The sequence below is a fragment of the Tetranychus urticae genome, chromosome 1, assembly GCF_039701765.1.
Source record: "Tetranychus urticae isolate SD_2017Ah chromosome 1, NJAU_TeUrti_SD_1.0, whole genome shotgun sequence".
Taxonomy (NCBI): domain Eukaryota; kingdom Metazoa; phylum Arthropoda; class Arachnida; order Trombidiformes; family Tetranychidae; genus Tetranychus; species Tetranychus urticae.
In genome coordinates this window covers 30,568,924-30,595,670 of record NC_142958.1, presented here as the reverse complement: position 1 = coordinate 30,595,670, position 26,747 = coordinate 30,568,924, and the positions used below count along the sequence as shown (strand labels likewise).

The 26,747-nt window shown below is 32.0% G+C and overlaps 3 protein-coding genes across 6 annotated transcripts; 2 read left to right on the top strand and 1 right to left on the bottom strand.

Annotated features, from left to right (window-relative positions):
• The first annotated feature begins 145 nt into the window (after nt 1-145).
• Nucleotides 146-21,521, top strand: LOC107361649 (phosphatidylcholine:ceramide cholinephosphotransferase 2). 4 transcript variants are annotated; one of them, XM_015928496.3, is made up of 2 exons: nt 146-718; nt 19,180-21,521. In XM_015928496.3, exon 2 carries the CDS (start codon nt 21,000-21,002, stop codon nt 21,369-21,371), a length of 372 nt encoding a protein of 123 aa, XP_015783982.2. In that variant the 5' UTR covers nt 146-718; nt 19,180-20,999; the 3' UTR covers nt 21,372-21,521. The 4 variants fall into 4 exon arrangements, with proteins under 4 accessions (XP_015783982.2, XP_089121947.1, XP_089121948.1 ...); XM_089265821.1 differs by having other exon boundaries at nt 580-718; nt 19,180-20,952; XM_089265822.1 differs by lacking the exon at nt 146-718 and adding an exon at nt 18,877-19,056.
• On the top strand, nt 7,834-15,317 carry LOC107361645 (ATP-binding cassette sub-family C member 4-like). The gene is made up of 5 exons (XM_015928492.3): nt 7,834-10,643; nt 10,713-10,823; nt 10,890-11,022; nt 11,169-12,336; nt 12,508-15,317. Exons 1-5 carry the CDS (start codon nt 10,570-10,572, stop codon nt 14,994-14,996), a joined length of 3,975 nt encoding a protein of 1,324 aa, XP_015783978.2. The 5' UTR covers nt 7,834-10,569; the 3' UTR covers nt 14,997-15,317.
• LOC107361646 (CLIP-associating protein 2) lies at nt 21,506-26,736 on the bottom strand. The gene is made up of 8 exons (XM_015928493.3): nt 26,536-26,736; nt 25,247-26,206; nt 24,895-25,026; nt 24,242-24,768; nt 23,922-24,092; nt 22,205-23,743; nt 22,014-22,082; nt 21,506-21,748 (listed from the first exon to the last, which is right to left on the bottom strand). The coding sequence occupies exons 1-8, from the start codon at nt 26,621-26,623 to the stop codon at nt 21,530-21,532; spliced, it is 3,705 nt and encodes a 1,234-aa protein (XP_015783979.1). The 5' UTR covers nt 26,624-26,736; the 3' UTR covers nt 21,506-21,529.
• Nucleotides 26,737-26,747: the final 11 nt, after the last annotated feature.

Here is a 26,747-nt window from a genome sequence, read left to right as displayed (position 1 = left end):
AAACATAATTTGATGATTAAATATCTCATATTCAATGATAACAATGATTATAAAAACAAAATAATATTGACTGCATTGTGTCGCTATCTGGTGGACAAATAAAGACTTTTTTCCTGCATTTGAGGAAATTGAGTCATAGTTGAGATCGTTTCTGAAATGGATCGTTCAATTTGTTCTTGATAATCCAAGTGTACATTTTTTGATTGACTTTATCCAATTGTTGACGGTTACCATTAATAATTGTAACTCTAAATCTCATTTAATTTGTGTATTTACCGTAAATTAAACCAAGGATCATATTAAACACTTTGAATCGTTTTGTTTTTTGTTTTCCTTCTCATTCTGTTGCTATTCAAGCTTTCCTTCTCTATCTTTAATCATCATCCTTTGTCAAAATACTTATATTATTGTGTCATTTATCATCCTCCGCATCATCATTATCATCATCATTAGGTAGTGTGTCAATCAATTCAATATCTACTAGGTGATTTTGGACAAGAATTGCTATTGATTGATTTGTGTTTAATTTTTTCTTGTAACTGTTTGCCTTTACAACATACATTAATTGTTCTTCACTGTTCACTGTTTCTGTTGTCTCCAAAATGATGGTGGAAACATTTTACACCGTTATTATCATCAAAACACATCATTAACCTCAACTGTTTTCCATTGTGAGATTTACTCATCTCTTCATTATCAAGGTTACATTTGTTCAAAGGTAAGTTGAAGATAATTATTATTTTTAATTGTAATTGTAATTCCTCTCATAACCTGTAAGCAAGATATCTACATTACAAGATCAGAAAGCAACTTAACCAGAGAGACAAAAAAAGTGGCAATCCTTGTAACAGGTTAACAACTCTACAACTGGTTATCGGCTTAAGCGGTTTTAACTGTTAAACCGGAACTTTGGTCATTCCAATGGTGACTCATAATTAATTATTTTGTTTACCGATATGAGCAGGAAATTACAATTTCAATTTAGCCAAGAATGTTACCCACTTGACTAGCCATTAACAGCTATCTTTTCCCATTACTTTTCCCAATACATTAAGATTTATTTTTGCATAAAAAAGCTTTTTTCAATTTTCCATTTTTTCCAATTCTTTCCATCCTTATTCCCATCCAAAAGTCAACATTGATTTATCAAATAATGATAAATATTGAAGTTAAACAAGGTTTTACATTGTTTAATCATTCTATTGTCACTTTATGATTCGTTCATTATCAAATTGTTGAGCACAATCATCAGTCTCAATATTGTCATTAACAGCCATCAACATTTTACATTCACTAATCACTGCTATTTATTGTTGATAAATGTTTACGGTCTTACAAGTATGCTTACACAAAAAAAAACGTCGATTATCATCTCCATCATCACAATTATCATTTCAATGTGATGATGTTGCTTTTGTATTATATTTTATCATTTTATATAATACGTTGTAATCAAACAATATCATCAACTCAATAATGTTTATAAAGACAGACGCAACTCTATTATACCGTATTTCCGAACATATAAGCCGAGGCTTATTAATGAAACGTTCACTTAAAAGCGCATTTTTCCTCACTTTAGATTAGCACTATGTGCTTCCACACTCGTTAAAAAACAGGTTTTTTGTATGTACTTCTATGTAATTGCTTATCAGTGTTCTTATTTATGAAGATAAACATGGACTTCGCAGTGAGGAATTTCTGTTCATAAGCACAGTGCTTATATGTTCGGAAATACGGTAATCTTGCTTTTAACACTTTTCCTCCTTTTTTGTCTCAATTTGAAGACACTTTTTTGTTCATCAATCTTCACTAATTTATTCTGGTCCTTCATCACATCTTCATCATCATCATGCTCTTATACTTTTTTGTCTGATTCACTTGAAGGGTTATAAACATCTTTACTTGAATGCATTTACCGATTCTATTCTCATCTAATTTTTTTACTTTCAAAAAGTGATTGACTTATTTACTGTTCAGCAAATCATCCTCATCATCATGGTGGTCTAATGATTTTCATGTACAAATGAAAGTTCATAACTTGAAACAGTAAAGATTACAATTTAACTTAACAGTTTTCACTCATAAACTCAAATTAAATTGTAAATCAAACTGTGAAAATTGACTAATTTTACTTAGACCGTAAACCTGTTAAACAGCAATAATTTGTATTGCAACAATATATGAAATTAAAATGAATCACAATTTTATTTTCTCTCTGATCAATTGGGTTAATCAATTTAATCCAATTTTAGGTAAAATGTTAACCAAAAGTTCAAAAGGAAACCTTCAATCATTTGTAAAATAATTGAACAATTACGATAAGTCTACTTTTCATTATCAACTCACAAATTGTCTCATAACTGTTAACCTCAAAAAATTTGATTTCACCCAATATCTATCATTATTTATTTCATATTTTAATAATTATTCAGCTCATCAACTCAAGTTAATCTTTACCTTGAATTGAGTCTAACATTTAAATTATCAGGTCATTTGAATCTCACGTAACAATTTGTCCCTTTTATAAATCAATAGCAACTCAACTCTAACCATCCATTGTAACTTGATTTTTCAATTGATTAAATTCAATTGTTATCCTTTCACTTTTTTTCCCCTTTGATTACCTCTAAAAGTAATAGTTTAATCAAAATAAATGGCTCAAATATCCCAACCAAAAGCCCTGATTTAAAGTACACAAAAGACTCAATTGAACTGTATTGAAAGAAAGCCAATCAACAATTCATAAAAATCAAATGAAAACTATTAATCACCATTAATAAATGTCTCTAATGGTTAACATCGGATGAGGAAAAAGTTAACCTTTATTTACTTGTGAAAGTGTAAATAAAGTGAAACATATATTTTACAATAAAGACATTACTTTGAACAAACATTAGTTGATTTGATTGCTTCAATATTTAATCAACCACTCACTTGAGAAGTGAAAAAATTTACCTGAAAAATGATTGAATAGCGTTTTGTAAACCATTCTGTTTGCTCAATGTTTGTTATATCATGAAAATCAGTTTATGCTTTTAATCAGGTTCCCTTTTAAGCTGAAAATTACTTTATTTAGAAATTTAATTTAATCATAAACCTTGAATTGTTCAACAGCAATTGCCCCAGGAAATTAATCAATTCAAGTGTCTAAAGAACTGTGAAACTCTGTGTCGTTAAACTATCAAATATGCTTACATTGTTTTAAACCTTTTCAATAATTAAAGTTAATTTTACACAGAAATTGATTTCAATTGTGAAAAACAATTTACAGATAAACCTTGAAATATCATGAAATATCTCGACATATTTTTGTCTGGTTTTTCATCATTTTTCATCATTTTATCATCTTCTGAGTGAAGTCATTCTTTAGTCATAATATCTCATTTCAAGGTGTTCCAGGTCAAATTGTTTACATGAAAACGTCTTTAAGATGTAATGTGATTAAGCTGTGATTCAGAAGGAAGACAAAAAGACTTGTTTTCAGTTGAACTTTTCATGGCGATTATAGCGAAAACATTGAACTTGTAAAGGCGATTTGCAAAATAAAAACATGAGATGTCAATTAATATTAAAAGCTGTTTTTTAATTGTGTTATCAGCTTATTAATCTTGTTTACCATGAATCAAAGCCAATTGAAAGTAGCATGTCAAGGAAAACAAATTTGTAAAATAACTCCAAAACAAAATCAACATAAACCAATTGATATACACAACAAATTAAACCCTTGCAACTGTTTCATCTTTTTTTATAGCTTCTTGACAATTACAAAAAACAGCAAATTGCACAATTGTATTTTAATTGTTCAATTTAACGATCAATTCATTTACTGATTACAGCATTTAGAGTCAATTTATGCTTCAATTGAAAGTCATTGATTGTTACATAAAAGCAACTGTAATATTAGCTTGTTTCTTACATTACAAGTTAATCATGACGATAATGATTGTGAGTCTCATTCATATCCTCTTCAATTTCATCGTCATCGTAGGCGTTATTAATCACAGTTAATCAATGTTGACATAAACAACAATAAGACTTTCAGATTTGGATTTCACTTCCAAAAATGTTTCCTTTAGTCAATTCAATGAACGATTGTTAATTGTTATTTAGTAAATTAAATCAAGTCTAAGTGTGACAACAGTAACCAAATTTTTTATCATTTTACTTCCAAATTGTGTTTTGACCTTTTCTGTTTTAAAGCCATTGATTGTTCAAACCAGATTTGATTTGATTACCGAATCAGTTCAACATTGTTTTCCCTTGAAAATGAATGGTGAATCAACTTCAATAATTAATTTAAAAGTTAACCAGAATTGCTTTTATTACATTTATCTTGATCATCTTGATCATCATTATTAAATCAGATTACATTGTTATTTCCCATTTCCTATCCAATCTTGGCTTACATCAGATTGTTAATCCAATTTTGGCTCATTTCATTGGTTCATTTTTTCTCAATCTTCAAATTCAATTTAAGATCTGAGAGGAAAGATGAACATTTAACTTGATCAATTTCAATTCAATCAACTAATGATAAACATAACTGTCTAATCAGTTATAAACTATTGTCGACGATTGAACTAGTTAAAGCATTTAACCAGAAAAATACAGTTATTAGTAATAACTTTTTATTAAATAGTTCAGTTAAAATATTCATCTCAAGGGATCTCATGATTTATCTAAAATTATCCCAATTTAAAGCGAAGCAATACTTTAATGGATGAATCTTATTGATGGTTACAACTGAAACTGAAAATTTTATTTTAATCTCGCGAGAATCAAATGATGAAAGTTCCAATTGATAAAAAATGGGTTAAAACTCATTTATGTCAATTGCTTAAAAGTACAGTATCAGTTGACAGACTAAACCCAAATGAATGAAACCATTTCATCCAAACATCATGATCCATGGCTCAAGTTGACAGACAATTTGATATCGCACTAATTCAACATAGTTAATCAAATCTGCTTTATTCTACCTTTGTACCAAACGATTATAATGAATCCAAGAAATTAATATCTTTGATAATGAAATGTTAACTGTTGCAGTCAATTTAAATTGCGAATTAAAACAGCTGAAAAGGACAATATTTCATTAAATCTGATCTTCCAAAATTTGCTTCAATATTTATACATTTACCATTAAAACAAGTTAACTGTGTTTGCCTTTTCAGGTTGAGTTTATTGACTTTTCTGGTATCATCGGGTTATTTTGCATTATGATCAAAGTAACAAATTGATTACAATTGTTCAGACCTAAAACAAGATTATTGTTATTTTTTCTTGTCTGGAATTGATTCTGATAAAACATTCACTTGAATATTGCACTCGAGTTTAGTGACTTTGCCTAGATGAGGTTATTTTGCATTATTATATTAATATTTGATTCTGATAAACATTACAGTTTTAAACGAGTCATTAAGGAAACATTTACATTTGATATGCATTATCAACTAAATGACATTTCTTTCATTTAATGCAACAATCAATTTGTATCAAGCTGGACAATTAAAGACAGTTGAACTTATAAGGGAAAAATATGTTTTGTATTAATACCTTTTTGGGTTTCCTAGTATTTGCTACGGAACTCAATGCTAATGGTTACCCTTGCCATCTATTAATAGCATTGATTGATTATTTGTCCACTTTATTTCAGATGGTCCCAGCCAATTGATTAAATTGACTAATACCAGTATACTGTGATACTTGTTACCTTGATATTTCCAGGTACCAAAGAAGATTGAAATAATTGTTTTTGATAATACTTTTTGTTTTGTCGTTATTAAGCCTGGATTGAAGAAGAGTCTATAAAATGTATTATAAATAAGTTATGATGCATTTACCTGTAAAACAAGTAACACGAAAAGGGAATCGCTTTAGGTTTTATTTTGCTTTAAAGCTGAACCACTGAATGCTAGTTTGTCTCGCTTCACTCAAATCACTACAATGCATATTAATGGGTAAAAAAAGTGAAAAAAAAACCAGAAAAAAATGTTTTATAAATAAACTGAAATGAAGCAAAAAAATTGTTAAAACCTAATATCGTATGCAATTATAATTGTAACAAAAGGAAGCAAAAAAACTTCCAACTTAATTATTTAAAAGAAACTTTTAGGCGAGTTTATATTTAGATTCACTTTTCCTAATTAAATTATCAAACTAGGCTCTTGTAAGTTAAAATCTGGTTCAAAGTCAGTTTGAGTCAGATTAACCTTTCGATTTTTTAACCTAAATTTATGGCTCGTAAACTCAAACAAGATTAGTAAACTTTGAAATTTAATGATTACAAACTATTCGCTTATTGTTAATGTTAATAAGTCTTATAGTTAACAATTTACAGTCTCAGGACTCATGTGAACCAGAAAAAAAGGCGAACACGAAAAATTCAAGATGAAAACCAGAACCGTAGTAAATAAAACTTGCCATTAATCATAGCCGATGTTAATGACTGGATAACATTGGTTGTTCAATTGTTGCAAATGATTATAAATTTATTTGAACATCTTTAATCTTACATTTAAAAATTGATTAAATGTTAAGAGTTAACAGCAGTAAATGGGGGAAACTACATGCAAAACTCCAGTTGATTAGAGGTTATTTTTTAGGGTAAGCGACGATAGTCTCTTTAATGGTCATTGTTACATCAGTCTCTCGAATGATGACAACCTTACCAGACTGGTTTCCTATTGATAATTGTTCTATTGGTGGAATAAAACCGTTTACTTTAGGCCATTTGATGCATTCGGATGGCATTTTTAAAGGTGATAGTTTTCTGATTAAATCAGTAAATCACTAAAAATTAAACAAAATTGATGAACAAAATAAATTGGACGCTGAATGATCAATCACTATGCAAAGCAAGAAATCAAAACTGTTCAATAATAAACCTTTTCACTAATACTTATGATACTTATTGAATAAACATATAGCATATCAACATATCTGAAGATATTTTCATGTCGATAATGTTTTTTTCAAAATAATATCGTAGACTAATTTAGCAAGTTGAAGAGCACTCATTCAAAGTCATTAAACTAGATAATTTTTTAAGTTGATTATGAGATAAAATATCACGCTTCGCCTTCATGTTTAATAACTTGACGATATAACGTAACTATTATAACGATTGAAGTTTTTCCCCATTCATCTTTAAACACATCATAAGTGTCCGGTTAAGAAGTAAACAAAACATTTCAATGAGTCAAGCCGCGAAAATTGATCTAGATTAAGCATTTTATCGATTCAGATTAAATTTATTAATCTACATTGATTAATTTTTAATTAAGATCTTTGCCTAACCACATTCACCTTAAAGTTGCTCAATCTCACATAGAACTAAGAAATATGGTGAAATTTTATTCTACTTCAGATATTTAGGTGAATTCACTGCAATAAAAATTCAGCATCATTTAGTCGCATGCACGTTAACAATAGCACTCAAATAATTGATATAATCATTGATTTAATACGCTTTGTCGATTTGTCTCTCATGTTCTCGTAGCAAGGCTTTAAAATCACAATCAACGGTGAGAGTAACTTCAACGGTGTTTTCAGAAGTTAATTGCTATCTCTAGGTCTATTGTACTTGAATTGTAATTTATTTATCATGTTATTCTGTGAGTGACTATTTTGATTACAATGTTACTTGGACTTGAAGTTAATTTACTAAGGTCTCCATTGGATTAATCTTGAATAGTAAAATAGTGTGAATTAAGATTCATCCAGAATAAAACTGTTCATGAGTTCATCTTAATCTATATCATCTTGCAATACCAACTGATTCTTATAGTTATCAATATAATTTACAGTCTCAGGACTCATGTGAACCAGAAAGACGAAAAATTCAAGATGAAAACCAGAACCGTAGTAAATAAAACTTGCCATTAATAATAGGCAATGTTAATGGCTGGATAACATTGGTTTTTCAATTGTTGCAAATGATTATAAATTTATTTGAACATCTTTAATCCTACATATAAAAATTGATTAAATGTTAAGAGTTAACAGCAGTAAATGAGGGAAACTACATGAAAAACTCCAGTTGATTAAAGGTTATTTTTTAGGGTAAGCGACGATTTTCTCCTTAGTGGTCGTTGTTACATTAGTCTCTCGAATAACGACAACCTTACCAGACTGGTTTCCTATTGATACTTGTCCTATTGGTGGAATAAAACCGCTTCCTTGGATTGCTTTCTTTGGAGGCATTTTTAAAGGTGATAGTTTTCTGAACAAATCAGTAAATCACTAAAAATTATACTAAATTGATGAACAAAATAAATTGGACGTTGAATGATCAATCACTATGCAAAGCAAGAAATCAAAACTGTTCAATTGTTAACCTTTTCACTATAAAGGATGAAACATTAGCATCACTGTCGATATCATCATTGTATCTTCAAATGATTATATATATTGTGTATTGATATGATACTTATTGAATAAACATTAACATATCAACATATCTGAAGATATTTTCATGTCGATAATGTTTTTTTTCAAAATAATTTCGTAGACTAATGCTGCAAGTTGAAGAGCATTCATTCAAAGTCATTAAACTAGATAAATTTTTTAAGTTGATTGTGAGATAAAATATCACGCTTCGCCTTCATGTTTAATAACTTGACGATATAACGTAACTATTATATAAACTCATGTCATTCATAATTCATATCATCCTTTTATCTTTGGATTATTTACCGGGAAAGGTTCATCTTTTTGATTGTTTACCTCAAACCATTTTGGTTAATAACATTATTGATGTGTTCATTTCAACCTTATTCATTTACTAAGGTTAACCTTGAATGTTGCTTGATTTATGTTTCTAATTTTGTATTTTTTCACTGTTAAATGATTTGTAACCAAATGACAGTCATGTTGATGAATGATTCAGTAAATGATTGAGTTTACCCTTTGCCCTTTTCAGGGTTAAACTCAATTTTATGTCTTGACGTTGATCAACTTTTAGTAGGTTGACAATTATTTGAATCACAAAATCACTTTCATTTATTATGAATAATAATGGCGTTATTAGCAAAAAGAATCAGAAAAATGTGAACAAAATTTAGATGCTTTTTCCTTGTTCACTGTCACTTCAGGTTCACAATTTTGCCTTTTATATCCATTGAGTTCAGTCTAGTGCTGCCAACCACTGATCAATAAATATATTACTGTGATTATCAATTCAGTTTAATTTATCTATTAATGTACTTTATCTGCGATTCTGCTCAATTAGTCTACAGAATACAATGATCAGTTCCGTTGCACGAAACTTTTCATTAACAATTGAAATGTCTTTTTCAATGTTTTCTTTATTCGATCCATTATTGGTTTTTGATCGCTTCTGATTTATACCCAAATTAACCTTATTAATCTGAAGTTAACATTTTCTCGTTTCCATTGCCTTTATTAAATTAATAATTAGAGGAAGCGCATGGACGGAAAATTTAATGCAATAAAATATTTCCTCTGTTCATGAGTTTCATTATTTGAAAAACAGATAATCTGATAATATGTATTATTGTTGTTGAGTTCATCACAACTTCAAAATGTTGACAAGATAATTTGTTACCACAATTTGGTTGAGTACAGAGTTAATTATGAATTCAAGATCATTGAATTTCAACCTTTCTTCTGAGGGCTCAAACCAGTTACAATTGATTAAGCAGTGCTTTCATTTTTCTAGATTAATTGTTACTTGAAGGATATATAACTAAATTAGGCTTTTTTATCTAAATTGTCAAACTAATAAACATATTATTACACTCTTAATATCCCTAATATTGTATGAGACTAAAGTATCTCTTTTCATCTTCACTTACAATAGAAGATTTAAGTTAATTTTATTCCATCATTTTCTGGTAAATTATATTGCAGACAAAATGCAAAATAATTGTTATCGACAACCCATTTAGCGCAATTAAAGTTGCTCAATCTCACATAGAATCAAGAAATATGGTGAAATTTTGTTCTACTTCAGGTATTTAGGTAAATTCACTGCAATAAAAATTCAACATCAGTTAGTGGCATACATGTTAACAATAGCACTCAAATTATTGATATTATCATTGATTTAATACACTTTGTCGATTTTGTCTCTCATGTTCTCATAGCAAGGCTTTTGACAATCGACGGTGAGAATAACTTAATCATGTTTTTATCAGAAGTTAATTGCTATCTCTAGGTCTATTGTACTTGTATTGTAACTTATTTATCATGTTATTCTGTAAGTGACTATTTTTATAAGTACAATGTGACTTGGACTTGAAGTTGATTTATTGAGGTCTCCATCGGATTAATCTTGAGAAAAATAGTGTGAATTAAGATTCATCCAGAATAAAATTGTTCATGAGTTCACCTTAATCTTATACCATCTTGCAATACCAACTGATTGTAGTTTGGTTGAGTTGTAAAATAATATAAAATATAATAATTATGCTTTGATCAAATTAATTCATTTGGTTGTCTTGAGTCGAAGGAAAATCTCTAAGCTTCAAATTGATTGAAGCCTTCAAAGCTTTTTTGTTGTTACTTCTTTACTGTTCAATAAGTATTTAAATTTCAATAAAAATGGGTCTTCAACCAACAATCAGCAAAAAATCATCATTTGATCGAGCCAATTTTTTAAGCAAATTAGTCTTTTGGTGAGTAAATTGAATTTGTTTTGATCATTATATTATAAGCTATTAATTGTGATAAATCTATCCGAATAGGTGGTTAACAAAATTTTTCATTGAGTCTCAAAATAAACGACTGAAAACTTCTGATCTTGAAGTTTGTCCCAAGTCGACAGCATCCGAATGGATTGGAAGCAAATTAGAAAAGTAAATAAGAAAAACTTTGTCATCTGTTTGAACCAACATTGATTAACCATTTCTTGTTTCTTATAGAGAATGGGTGAAAGAATTAAAGAAAAGTTCCAAAGATCCAAAAGGTGGAGGAAAAAAGCCAAGTCTTGGTTGGGCCATAATTAGAGCCATTGGACCCAATTACTCATTTTCATTCATACTTCTAGTTTTTCAGGTAATGATTTTTGCTTATAAATAAAACTTAATTCTTTTAGAGAGTGAATTGACAGTTGATTCTAGTGTGGAACTAACTCCAGTGCTGTATCAACTTGATGAATCATTAGAAATCATTTCAATTATTTTTAAATTTTCAATTCACAGAATATATTTCCTTTTGTGCAAACATTATTCATGGGAGAGTTGGTTGATCTAATTTACCAAATGAGTAAAGCAGGAGCTGACATACAATCAATAAAAACTAAAATCTATTATTATGGAGCGGCAGTCGTCGTCTCTCAGATATTGGGTTCATATACGAACAACTACTATTGGTTTTATGCTCGTAGAGGAGGACTTGAAACCCGTGTTGCCTGTAGTCGCTTGATTTACCATAAAACACTGAAATTATCTCAGAAGGCATTGGGCCAAACTACAACCGGTCAAATTGTTAATCTACTATCAAATGATGTTGCTCGTTTTGATTATGCCGCTGAGTTTCCATTCTTCTTCATCTTTGGACCAATTCAAGTAGTTCTTTATCTTTGGATTCTATGGCCTCAACTCGGTATTTCTGCTGTGGTCGGTTTTATAGTTCTTTTCCTTTTCGCTCCTTTCCAAACCTTCATGGGAAAAGCTTTTGGTAAACTTCGTACTGCTGGAGCTATCAGAACCGATGAGAGGATAAGATTAATGAATGAATTTATTCCCGCAATGAGAGTTATTAAAATGTACGCTTGGGAAAAGCCATTTGCAGCACTTGTGGATTACGCACGTAAACGTGAAGTAGCCAAAATCCGAGGAGCCGCTTATTTGAAGGGAGTTAATTTAGGTGCTGGAACAGTGTCAGAAAAGCTCATCATGTTTTTAATTTTGGTTGTGTTCATTTTAACTGGTCATCACTTGACTGCTAAAACAGTATTCGTTGCAATGGCTTTGGTACGACAATTACAATATACAATCACATTCTTCATTCCTTTGGGTATTTCATCGGGTGCCGAAGCTCTGATCTCGATTAAGAGAATCCAAAAGTTCTTAGAGCTACCAGAGCTGGAAGAAAATAATTCTCAGAAAAGCAATAATTGGAAAACTTCAGAACCAGTCATTGAGTGTAAAAATGTGGAGCTTAGATGGAGAGATGATCATGATCCAGTCTTATCCGGAATAGATTTCAAAATTACAAAGAATCAGTTGTTGACAGTTATTGGTCCTGTTGGTTCGGGTAAATCTACGCTTTTAACATCTCTTTTGGGTGAAGTAAAGCCAAGTAAAGGAACAATGCAAGTTAGCGGTAAAATGTCATATGCATGTCAACAAGCTTGGATATTTGCTGGTAAGTTGCTTTTGTGCTTTGAATACTATTATAGCCTTTGTTGGAGATTATATTATATTTGTAATTTATCTGGTTGTTGTTAAAAAGATGATGAAAAGGATGATTTATTGTAAATGAAAGTAATTATTTTTAGATCAAACATCTAATTTCTGCTTTCTTTTTTCATTGCAGGAACTGTTCAAGAAAATATTTTGTTTGGAAATGAATTTGACTCAATTCGTTACAAGCAGGTTATCCATGTTGCTGCTCTTGAGAGAGACATGAAAATATTACCTGCTGGGGATCAGACGGTTGTTGGTGATCGAGGAGCTTCATTAAGTGGAGGTCAAAGGGCTAGAATAAACTTGGCTCGAGCTTTATATGCTAAAGCAGATATCTATCTTCTTGATGATCCTCTTTCAGCTGTCGATGCTCCCGTTGCGAAGCACATCTTCGAGAAAAGTGTCAAAAGCTTTTTAAAAGATAAAATTGTGGTTTTGGTTACACATCAGTTACAATTCCTTAAACAAGCAGATCGAATATTGTACTTGAAAAATGAGAAACAAGTTTGTTTTGGGGATTACACTGAATTTTTAAAGTTAGGTGCTGATTTCATCGAAGGAATAGCATCTTCACAACCTGACAAACATGCTCCAGCTGAAAAGAAGGTCACACGAACATTGAGTAAACGTCTTAGCCGTCAATCTTCCGTTGCATCGATCATGACCTCTGCAAGTATACTAGATGACGATATAGTTGAAGAATTCAATCCTCACAAAGGTCACGAAGACGATGACGAAGATGCAGATGCCAATGAACTTGGAGTTGTATCGAAATCTAATTCTCTTTGGACTTACACCAAAGCTGGAATCGGACCATTATTATTGCCTTTTTGGTTTATTTATATTAATGGAGCTCAAGCTCTAATCTCTTTCATTGAATATTATTTTTCACTCTGGACCGACTCCGAACAGCGAAGAGCCATTGCACTCACATCGGGAAATGAAACTCAATTCGTGCCTTTAAATTTCGTGGACAATTTCAGTGTCATGACTAACATCTACTTCTTTACTGGATTAACAATAGCTTTAACAATTTGGTGCTTAACTCGTAACATTGCCTTTTTCGCAGCTTGTATGAAAGCTTCTATCAAACTTCATGATAATTTATTTAAAGCTGTTGTCCGAGCTCCAATCTCATTCTTTGATAATAATCCACCAGGAATCATTCTTAATCGTGTATCTCGAGACATGGGAATGGTTGATGATTTTCTTCCTGCCACAATGTTCGACACTTTATTCTGTTTATCAACTTGTGCTGGACAAATTATCTTAATGGCTGTCGTTAATGGCTATCTTGCTATACCTTCATTACTTTTGCTCATTGTTTCATACATTGCTCGAGCTTATTATGTTAATATAGCTCGAGATGTAAAACGATTGGAAGGTGTCACCAAAACTCCAGTTTTCTCTCATTTGTCTACATCAGTCTCAGGCTTAACAACAATTCGAGCTTTTGGAGTTGAGAAACGATTCAATGAAAATTTTGATCTATTTCAAGATGAACATTCTTCAGCTTATTTCACATGGATAGCTTCATCTCGATTCTTCATCAGTCTAGTTTACACCATTTCAAATGTTTACAGTGTTCTAGTTATGGTCATAATTCTAGTTGTTATGGACTCTCTCAATGGAAGTAGCATTGGTCTTGTTATCTCATCAAGTATTGCCCTTGCAGGTCTTATTCAGTGGGGTATGAGACAGTTGACTGAAGTTGAAACAATGTTAACCTCAGTTGAACGAATTGATGAACTCAGTTACATCAAACCTGAAGCTGAATTGGATTCAACACCAGCAAACAGACCATCAGAATCATGGCCTGATAGTGGTAATATTGAATTCAAGAATGTTTATCTAAGATATGATTTATCAAAACCTCCAGTATTAGACAACTTGAACTTCTCTATCAAGGCTAGAGAAAAGGTTGGAATTATTGGTCGAACAGGAGCAGGTAAAAGTTCAATCATGACTGCCTTATACAGAATGACTGAACCTGAGGGACGAATCATTATCGACAATGTGGACATTTCTCAGATTGGATTGCATGACTTGAGAAAGAAGATCTCAATTATTCCTCAAGAACCAATCATATTTACGGGAACAGTTCGTTACAATTTGGATCCATTTAGTTTGAAAACTGATGCCGATTTATGGGAGGCTTTGACTCAAGTTCAATTGAAACGAGCTGTCGATGAAATGGGTGGACTAGATTCAAAAATAACTGATGGTGGAACCAATTTAAGTGTCGGTCAAAGACAACTTGTTTGTCTTGCTCGAGCTATCCTCAATAATAATAAGATTTTGGTTCTAGATGAAGCCACTGCCAATATCGATCCATCAACCGATGAGTTGATTCAACAAACAATCCGAAAACGATTCACTAATTGTACTGTTCTAACGATTGCCCATCGTTTACACACTGTTATGGACTCAGATAAAATTCTAGTCATGGATGCTGGTCATGTTGCCCAGTTTGGTGATCCAGCAAGTTTAGTCAAAGATGAATCTGGAATACTTTATTCAATGGTACAAGCAACTGGAAAAGAATCAGCTGAAAACTTAATCAAGATAGCAATGAAAAGGCGATTAAGCCTTAAAGGTTTTGAAGACTCTCAAGAATAATCAACAGCCTTACCATTCTTAAAGAACTTAACTTAAAGAAAAACAACAGAAAAGCACTTAATGTACAGAAAAAACGCAATTAATTGTTAAGAAGACAAATCACAGTCTTTAATTATAAATGTAAAATCTTGATCCAGAATATCAACTCAAATTTAAATCTCCCTTATTACAAATGCAAAAATATTCAAATTTTTCATCTGTAAAATAGGAGATTAAAACTAAAAGGTAGTTAAAATTTAGCTGAGTTCTGGATCAAAATTTTCATCTTCGACGATGAGTGAAACTATCAAGTAAAAAGACCATTATTATTTACTCACCTTAGTTGAAACAGCATTGAACTAAATTATTATTTATCATTTAACCCTTATAGTTTCATAGACAAATCTAAGCAAGAAAATGCTTCTATTGATAATAAGGTTAAATCATGGGAAAATACGTTATTACAAGGTGAGAGGTTCAATAAACTTGAACTTCAGATGATCGAAACGACTTTCGATGATTTTTTGATTACACATTTCACAATTTAATATTGTGTTTAACATTTCACGATATCAACGAAACATTTAACGGTTGATTCAATTGTTAACCTTTTCACAATTGAAGGCATTTGTTCATTTCATCAACATTATTTGAAACACAATAAATTTGTTGCTTTTGTCTTTCATTCATTTTCATTGGATCAGGCATCTACCTGATTCATAATGAAAATAATGAAAGGATTGATATTTGATCGCAATAAATGAGCTTATTGATTGTTTTAAGGTAAATAAACTTAAACTTTGTCTATAATACAATCATTATGGTAAAGTCAAAGTGAAATTTGAATACCATTAACGGTGAAAACAACGATTTCACATTTCCACCAACAATCAATGGTTATTAATCGATTCATCTTCCTCCACTTTGCATTACATTTCAACGACCTTTTTTTGGTTGACTGTTTTTAAACATTACCATCAAAGTGAACCTCATCATTGTTATCATTTTACATTGATCATACCATGATGATGATATCATTATTATCAAATGGTTAGTCAATGTTTACCCTGTTTGTTGAATATATTTTCACTGGAAAATGATTTTCCAAAATACAAGTTTTGCTTTGCACTTTCATCAAAAAAAGGTTTGGTTGAATAAATGATCATAAAAGATGTTCAACTTCAACTAAAAGACTAATGTTTTCAACCCAACCTCATTGATGATTTGATTCAATCATCACTATTAACCTTGAAAATTGAATTGTCATAGGAAAACATTATCTAATTGTTTCAATTCCTATTGCTTCACTTAATTTGGTCTAACAAAAACAACTTGCAATCGCAACTAGCGTTGATTTGTTGCTATGGTGAAAAATTGCTAAGAATCAGAAAGATAAAAGCTGTTGATGTTTCGATGTAAATTGATTAAAGATTTAATTGTTTTACTGGTTTTTGTCTCTGATTCAGATGATTCCAGGCTGTTAACTTGTTCAAATAATCCTGTGATGATAGATAAACATTGATTAAGTAGCAAAAAAAGTCCCTCCTGGACAAGAGCCATTAATTATTAATGTTTACATGAAAAACTCATGAATGGAGTTACATTTGAGTTTCTATTTTTGTTTCACCTTTTCTGTTTCACTTATTTTCAGTTTCATTGAACAGTCAATGATTCTGTAAATTTGCTATATTTAATGATTACAGTTACAATCTTAATTAGTAAAGGTGTAACTCAATTAGGAAAAACTTCCGATTGATTTGATTTCATTTATTTTCACGGTCACAATGGTTTACTCGTTGATGGTGATTATAGTGATGAACCTCATCAGTATTGATTAAAAAGACCAGACTGGGTGTGGTGTGTGTAAATTGTTAATATAAATGATAATTAACTTTCATCTTTCAAGCTGACAATTCAATGTCAACCTTACCTTAAATTTAATATTCAACCAATTTCATTTCCTCAACTCATTTCTCACAAATGAATATTGATTTGTTAAACTGACCGAAAAAAGGTTTGCTTTTAAAACTGGTTCACTAAACAATTTATTGTTTAATTTATTTATTGTTTCAAGATGATAATCATTTGACTCTGGAGTAACATTAATTAGTTAAATAATAATCTTTACCTTAAACACAATTAAACAGTAAAATGAAATTACGTTTAATATTGTTTACTGTTCCTATGGTTGTGTATATTTTTTTTCATACAACAATCACTTTGCCAAGTTTCGTGTTAATACAAATAATAGCGTTAAACATTTAACTTGAATACATAACAAACTGTGAAAATATTAATACAAATGTATTAACTTGCGTTATTTATTATTTATGTTATTATCTTTGTGAGTTATTTACCTGGAAAGGTTGACCTTTTCTGGTTTACCCAAAACCTTTACAACATTATTGATGTGTTCATTTCTGGTAACCTTTGGGTTAACCTTGAATCTTGCTTGATTTATGTTTCTAATTTTGTATTTTTTCACTGTTAAATGATTTGTAACCAAATGACAGTCATGTTGATGAATGATTCAGTAAATGATTGAGTTTACCCTTTACCCTTTTCAGGGTTAAACTCAATTTAGATGTATTGACGTTGATCAACGATCTAACAGATCACAATTGAACCATCATCCAATCTATTCCTGGATAATAATGTTGTCAAGGAACCAGAAAAAATTAGGTTAAAAAGTAAAAGCAAATTGTCTTCAATTATAATTACTTTCATCTTTAATTATCAAAATTTATTGTCTTACCATTAGACTATTTTACTCAATTGAGGGCAAAATTGTTGTTAATGTTGTAAACATAATGTCGCTCTAATGATTACGATCAACAAGGTTGTTGATTTGATTGTTTACAAGGACTGAACATGACCTGAAGTTAGCCTCACTTGGCTTGTCTTTCAGCTCAAGGCGTTTGAGTTTAAGCTTTTGTCTTGAAACAAAGAAAGTTAATCTTAGCGATATTTCCTGATCTTTAATCATTGGTTTGATTTTACTAATCATGCATTTTCCTGGGAATCACTTAATCGGTTTTATTTTTGCTGATTATCAGGAATATTCTTTTATTTGAATTTATCTATGGATTAGATTGATATTCAAGATCAATTGTTATTCTTGGTCCATTCATAAACTCGATTCAACCCTGAATCATAACGACAACGTTCGCTTTAAATTGTGACAACTTCCTGACAATTCGTATTCGTCAATTAACAACATCCTTTTTTACTTGAAATGCTCACTATTCAGCAATATGTTGCAATTTATCAGGAAAATAGGTTTATCCATTCAATTGCCTTTCGATACACATTTCCAACTAATTGTTAGCTTAATTACAACCACTATTATTGTCATGTTTTGTATTGTTAACAAGATAATTAATTCCTCTATTTCTTATCAAGCTCCCAATTTGAACTTTTATCATAATCTTTGAACATTGATCGAGTTGCATTGATTTAGTCAGAGATATTTTTTAACAAAATTGCCGATAATCAAAGTAAAAATTTAGATACAATCAATTTACTGTTAAATTCACAAAAAATATTTCAATAAATTGACTGAGGCGAGGTTCAATTGAATATTATCATTTGCTGATTAAAATCATAAGTTATATTGAATTATTATGAATTTTAGCTTTAATTTAATCTTTGTTTTACCTCAGAGAAGCTGGAAATAATCAAATTTTTTAATTGCAATTGCTCATTTAATCAAAGTGAAGTTTATTCATTCAATTTTAAATGTAATTTGAAGGCAACGCCCGTTTAACCAACTTTTACAGTCGCCATCTATGATTTTTTGAAAGATTTTGAATTGAAATTTCTTACTTTGCTCTGAAGTCTTGGCTGTGAGTCTGCTCGTCATTTGAGTATGCGCATTAACATGACCTTACACTTTAAGCGTATTGATTAGACTAAATATAATTTTTACTTGTTTCCTTTTAGTAATGTGCAATCTTAATCATTATTTATTTTGGTTGTAAATAATTAGTAACACATTGGTACTATAGAGAGTCAGAATCTTCTTTTCATCTTTATTGGCCTACTAGGCTCAATCTGTATCCACTAAGAGTAGTTATACTTTGTAAGTTTGTGCTCCCTCTGACCTTATATCTGCATTCCTTTATTTTTTTTTATTTATTTGTCACCATTGTTTGTCTTGGTTTTTCTAATGTTCTGACTTTTCTATCTATTTTCTCATCACCAGGTAAATTGTTCTAATTGCTTGTCAAAAGGCATTGTCACTCTTCAAAAATGGTTAGTGGTGGATCAGGTGTGTCTACATCATCAACATCTAATGCAACATCTAATTCAACATCTGAAGCTTCAAGCGAGTATCCAAAAGAACAGTTAGAGGCTGGCCGTGGGGTTAAGCGTTGCAAAAATCCCTGTAAAAATCATTGCAAAAATCCTTGTAATGTCGTTATCATTGCGAATCATCATTTTAATAATCAACAAACTTGTGTAAATCGTAATTACGGTGATGAGGACTATTGCCGGGCTATACTTGCTTTTCTATTTGCCTTTTTTGGAATGGTCTCAAATCTAGTTGTTCTAGCAGTAGTCCATGAAAGGGTACCAATGGACATTACACATCCTTTACCAGATTTAGGATTTGATCTCCTGCCACGAATAGACTGGACACTGGATGTTGCTGAATACATAATCATTGTTGTTTCTTGTCTTGTTATTTTTTTACTCTTCATTCACAGATATAGAGTTGTAATATTGAAAAGAATTTCACTGATGATGGGAATCATATATTTAATTAGGGGTGTCTGTATGATATCCACAGTGTTTCCACTGGCTAATAGGCTTTATCATTGTGAACCTCAACTGCATAATGGAACCCAACCACTTGACATCTCATTTGGAGAATATGTGTCCATAATAGCATCAAGAGTTGGATATATGCTTTTAGGTTTTGGTTTGTCCATTAATGGACGACACAGTTATTGTGGAGATTACCTTTTTAGTGGACATACAGTCATTCTCACTTTAGGTTTTCTTGTTTTAAGAGAATACCTTATGCCATCAAGATGCCGAACAATTGCTTGGAAACTCTTCCATGTTTTGCTCTTCCTATCCTGTTTTGGAGGTGTGATATGTGTGATCATTTCTCGAGGTCACTATTTGATTGATATCATTTTGGCGTATTACGTTACCACTATGGTCTTTTGGATTTATCATACATTGGTTTATAATCACTCATTATTGACTTCATCATCAACTAATTATTTGTCTCGCATTTGGTGGTTCCGTATGCTTTTATTCTTTGAAAAGGTTCAGAACTGTCGAAATTTGAATTGTGATCACCCTCCCTGCCAATCCTGTAAATGTGATTCACCTGTTCCTGTAATACCAAGATCTTTAGAATGGCCTTTACCATGGCCTCGCTTCCTTAGGAGAAGAAAATTACCTGGTTCTCAGCAAAGACTTTTAACAACACAAGTTGCATGAGTGAAGCTGCCATGGTAAAGCGTAGTAAATAAAAATATTGGAAGGAAATAAACGAGAGCAAAAACCAAACATAAAAAAGGAGATGAATTGATGTTTCTAGTTGTAAATGTATTTTTTTAACCAAAGTGAAATCTACGCTCATTTCATCAAAATTCCAAGTAGGAGAAAAGAAATTGCCCGAAGTATTTGAGCTTTGTCCTTGTCCTCAAATTTTGGTTGTTGGTCAAAGTTTAGTTCAGGTAGCCTAGGTTACTTTTCGGATAATTATGGGACCAAAAACTAGTCCTTGAACACTACGCTAGAAGAAACCTGAAAAATAACCTTGGCTACCTTTAACCTTAAAAATTTTGACCAATCAACATTTGAGAACAGAGACATGGCCTTAGGCATTCTGTCAATTTCCTTTTTCTCCTACTTATTCTCATCTTCTGTACTCTAATACGAACTCAATCCTCTTCAAAAAGACAACCTAAATTCAAATTATTTCCTCAAGTTTCCTAAATAAATCATTTCATTTCTATTTCTCCTTTGCCTTTTGTGTGTGAACAATCCTTGAAACATTTAAGAATGAAAGCTTTACACATCATTTTGTTATTCTCATGTTTGACCATTGGTTACACTTTGGATGTTGAAACAACGACAACATTTCCATTTTCATCTAATCATCGATCCATGCTTCAAGCTCTTGATAAAGTTAATCTGAACACCCCAACATCGCAAGTTGATGATGAAATCGCCACAAATCCATCACCAGTTTACGAAAACATCGTAACAGTGGTTCCATCCTCAGAATCAATCTCAACTCATCCACCATCATCGTCATCTCAACCCTCAGAATCATCATCACCGTCATTCACCTCAACTATCTTGTCCGCCATAACTACATCATCTTTCAGAGGAACTGAAACAACTGTTCAACCCATCGATAGAGTCGATTGATCTGATAATGAGATAACACAACTTTCCTCTATCAGATGGAGTTTGTTTCCTTTTTAAGTTCCTTATTCCTCAAATTAGCTACAAGAGCCGATTGAATTGTTCAACCAAAATAAAAAAAAGATGAATTAAAATGATTGTCTCAATAAAAAAGCTTGTCTTTATTTCTTCATTTCTACCAGATCATATTTTGAATTAACTGGTGAATTACTGCCACTTGACTGGCTTTTTGCTCTGTCAATATACAGCTTTAGGAGTTTCATTTTACTACCACTAAGACCATTAAGATAAGGTTTCATTCGTTCACCGACTCGACCGTGTACGCCAACCATACAAAAAACAGCAGCTTTCCGTACAGCACTTTCAGGATTGTCATATGCCTAAAGAAACGATAAAGACAAAAAAATGAGAAAATGGATGAAAGGTGAGGGAAGAAAGAGACGCAAAAAGGGAAGAGAGTAAAAGACAAAAAAGATGAGCATGGATCAGTTGAATATTTGAACAAAAAATAAATGGCAATTTGGTTGAAAAACGAGTAAATTCCAGTCAGGATTATTTCTCCATTTTCTTTGTCTTCTCCTTTCTTACTTTCAATAGAGTCTCATTTCTTATTTTTACGCTTAAATGTTTATTTACAAAATTTACCTGAATCAATGGCGGCATCATATCTGGTAATAGATGTTCAATAGTCTCCTGTGATTGTTTCTCAATCATCTTCCGAAGATAAGCAATAAGAAAAAAAAGTCAAATAAATATATAAAAATTAGTTATTGCTATGATTTTTCAGATAGTTGGTGTAAATCATTCTACCATTTATAAAATTATTGTTCTTTTACCTTTAAAAGCATTTTGATGGCTGCCTGGTTCATGGGAAACTCTCCGGTGGTTATAACACTTTTTAAAACTTTGAGACATTGTTCGGAGGGTAAAACAGCGGCTGCCGTTGATGCTGCACTTGATGATGCACTTTGAACTTCTTTTTCTGTGTCTTTACTTGCTTCTAATATTCTCAGAATGGTTAATTCAATATAATCAAGAAAATAGTGTGTCTGTTGGACCAAAAGTTCACACATAACTTTCAATGAGAGAGCACGGATAATACTATTTGGGTCACCACTTATCTTGTCAAGAAGTACTTTCAAAATATCCTTAAAATATTTATCCCATTTTTGGCTGTTACTTTCTCGTATCAACTCGATTAATTCATTAAGAGCATACTTTTGAAATTGAATATCTTTTGAGCTACTTTTGAGATTACTTAAGACCAATGTTATATTATCTATTCCAGGTGTATCAGGTTCGATTTGATTACCACTAAATGATGTAGGTGTAGCTGAATTTTCGGTGAATAATTTACTAGCTCTAGTTGGCGATGAATTACAGGACGAATTGTTTGGTCTGGTAGGAGTGTTGGTTATTGGTTTAATGTTACCATCAATTTGACTTATTCCAGAATCCTTGGAAAGAGATGCAATTTCCTGAGAACTCGTTAGGAACGCTTTCATATGATTTGAATCGTTGTTTGAACCATTTTTTAGTCCCTCAGAAAATACCTGAGTTTGTGAACTTGTCAGTGTTTTATCCATTGTAACCTCAAATTGATACTTTTGTATTTCATCGGTGGTTTGTTTCAGTGAGTTGTAAATTTCTTCAGGATTCATGTTTTCTGCATCATCGTATAAATACTCATTCTTGTTGAACTTTTTGGTTTGGCTGTTGATTGTATGACTTCTACTTCCACTGCTAATCACATCGATATCATTATATGAGTGTCTGGATGGACTGGGGCCATTGAAAAATGATGCTCCGGGATTATGAAGAGGTGAAGAAATTTTAGCGAAATGGGCCTCTTGGGCTGACCTCCGTTTACTTTTGATAACTTGAAGAGCTGCATCTTGATAGTTTTTAGGTAAACCGTACAAGTTGTCGAGACATTCTGTTTCATTTAGGTTAAAAAGATTTAAAAGAGCTTCTGCTGAGCATTTACGAAGTTCAGAGCTTTTAGGATCAGCAGTCCATGAGATAATTTTCATCAAAGCAACTTGAGTCTCGTGTTGACTGTTGGTGGCCCATTCTCCGGGTTCAATGGTGGATAAAAGGCAATTTAAATAAAGAAGTGTACTGATTTTTGATTTGACACCCGGAGTTTGAGTCTGATCACTCAAAAATCTAATTATCACATGCAATTGGTCACAGGATGAGAAAGAGTCACGAATTAAGTCCAATGTTTCAGCAATTTTCGATTGAACGGAATTAAGCGTGTCATGGCCCATCTTTAAAAATAGTCTAGTCATGAGAATGTAGAGCCAATTGTTGAGTTCATGCTTATAGGAAATAATGAGCTCATTGAGGATCTCCAAAAATAAAGTGAACGTCTTTTCAGTGGTTGAGTATGGTAAAAGATTGTGCATGTAACGGAGAGAAGTTAAACGAAACAGTTTAAAAATGCATGACAATTAAAAATTTTAAAAGAATAGATAAGAAAAAATTAGTTCCATCATTATTTTTGCACGTAAAATTTACAATGTTGTGATATTGATAATGAATAAATACCTTAGTGTGAGGGTCCAAAAGCATTTTGGTAAAGATATCGGTGATTCGTTTCAATTCATAAGTATGTAATGAGCGAGTTGAATGACGAAGGAAAAATTGTAAGCTGAGTAAACCTTCCTTTCTATCAGACCAATGGTTACTTGAAAGATTTCTGATTATTTCTGAAACATCCTGTTCAGGAAGAAGAAAATTATAGAATAGAAAATCAGATAAGTTTTAATGGATGTTAAGAATCATCAAAAATTCAAGAAAAGGAAAATGATAAGTTTGGTTTAACAAAACTTGTTGAACACGATCATAATTATCATTTTAAAACTAACCTCGATATTTCTACCTCCAAAAGACCGGTCAGAGCAAACACTTGAGGTCTCGCTTTCATCTGAATGGTCGTCAAACCCGTACCGATGCCTTGGAAGGATGGGATTGGCAGTTCGCAAAGCACTAGCCATAGCTGCTTCAGCTTCTTGGCTTTGTTGTAATATTTTTTCCGCCATTAATTGTTTACCACTTGTTTTTGACTCCACACTTCCACTAGCTATTAGCTTAGAACGTCCTGAGCTATTACTAAGGCGTCTTTCCATTGCAGCATAACTTGCTATACTACGAGAGGGACTTGTTTCTCGACTTGTAGACACAGGAATACCCGAACGTCTTCTAGACCTAGATGCTTGAGAATCGATTGGAGATATGCCAGTTCTACTAGGTGAGGTTGAACGGCTTGTAGGTTGAGATTGAGATATTCTACCTCGTGAACGAGTGATTGTGTCTGAAGTTGGCGTCACATTGTTATTTGGTTTAGATGAGATAGTTGATGATATTGTCGGTGTCCTTTTGATTGGAGGTCGCGCTAGAAAATAAAATAGAAAAAATTGTTAAAAAATCATGGAAATTATTCATGATTTGATTAAATGTAAGCCATCGGCTATTAAAAAATGTAAGTTTCTGTTTGTTAGTTTGAGTTTAAAAAACTTACTCAAATGATCACCAGACACATAATTGGACCTGGCGTTGGCGACAGCAACAGCAGCTCGGGATCTTGCCCGCCTTGCTGCGCCCACGTCAATAGCACTCGTCGAGCGGAGAGGGTAGGGTGCAGAGCTTGCAACTAAAAAGACAGAAAAGATAAAATAAAAAATTGGAACATACAAATAAATACAGCGATAAGAAAACAAAATAATCCAGTAAGTGATGAACGACAAAGAGGGTAGTATGTGTAGTGGTCGAGAAGAGAGTACAAGTTGCGGGGTGAGATGGATTTATTTACATGCATAAACGAAACTTTGGTTGAAAAGTCACACACAATATAAGTTAAAACTTAGGCGAACCTGGATCAACTTTTGGTGAATTAAAGATTGGAATTCCAGATCGATTACGATTCATAGAAGAAAGACTGCTGCAGGGTCTATTAAGATTTTCAACAGAGCTGCTTGATGAAAATGGCATGGAACGAGGCGAATTATATGTTAACCTAGGTTGAAGTGAATGATGTCCCGAATCCGATTGTATTAATGAATTAGTGCTACTTGAGTTACTGACTGAAGGATGTTCACTGAAAAGGGCTTTTTGCTTGCTTGGGTCGAGTGAATTCAGAAGTGATTCTGATTGATCTTTAAAGTGCTCGGCGAATCCCCAGAATGCTCTACGAGCTGATTGTCGAGCTTCAGCATCCGCATCGCTGATTCCACGTCTGATTGCTTCAGCTAGTTGTTGAGTATGTTTCTCTAAACTGTGAGATGACCAAGTATGAACAATTATGTCTAAGAATTCACAAGATGCTTTACGGATTTCTTTTGATTTAGAACTCAAGTTAGCTGCTACCACTGGTATAAGACGAGCTGATTTGGTATGTTGGATTATTAGTTTTATGCAAACCAAAGCTGAGCTTGACATTATCTTGGCACTATTAGGTATCAAGTTGAAAAGAGTAGGTAACAAAGCTTCACAAAAACGAGCACATTTTAAACCCAACTTGAACGACATAAATGCAATGGTAATACAAGCCTCGCGAACGACTTGACTCCTTAAATCTTTTGCACAAACTTGAAAAGGAAGTTCAATTAATTTAAGGCTATCCACAATTTCTTTGTACTCCATTAAGCCGGCAGTAATTAAACCTCTAAAATGGCGCAAAGCATCGATACGTCTTTGCCAGTCAATATTGGAATTATTTAAAAGATCACACATGGAGCGAAACTCTGCTTCAGCCTCTCTGAGCGATTGCAAGTTGACCTTGGGAGTATCATCGAATGCCTTCAAGAATATGTCCTCATCGACGGCTCCAGCAGCTGCCAAGTTAATGGGTATGGTCATGAAAAATGTTTGCAAGGAGAAAGAAGGTAGAAAAAGAAAGAGAGTTTATTGGTAACCAGAAATAAAACAGAAGTAAAAAAGAAATAGCATCAAATGTGTATGGGAGCAAAGGGATGAGAAAAAAAATGAATGAAAGAGTTGGAAATAAAATCTAATTTTGAAAAATTGAAGATGATAAGTCAAGGATAAAATGATTAAGAAGAAGAAAGAAAGAATCAAGGAGAAAACAGAGGCAATACAGCAATTCATCTTTAACTTATTTGATTAAACCTTAAACTATTGTATACTAAATGTTAATACTTACATTGTGCTGATTTATTTGCTGAGCTGAGTCCAGGTTTTAGAGGAGGCATTGTGTTGACTCGCTTTAAAGATGGTTTTTGGTTATTCATTTAAAAACGACAAAATATAGACACAAAAAAGAAATTATTGAGGTAAAACGAAAAGTAATCAAAAAAACACAAAACAAAACAGTCACTAATTCATTTATACTACGGCAAGCTTTGGAGCTTCTTT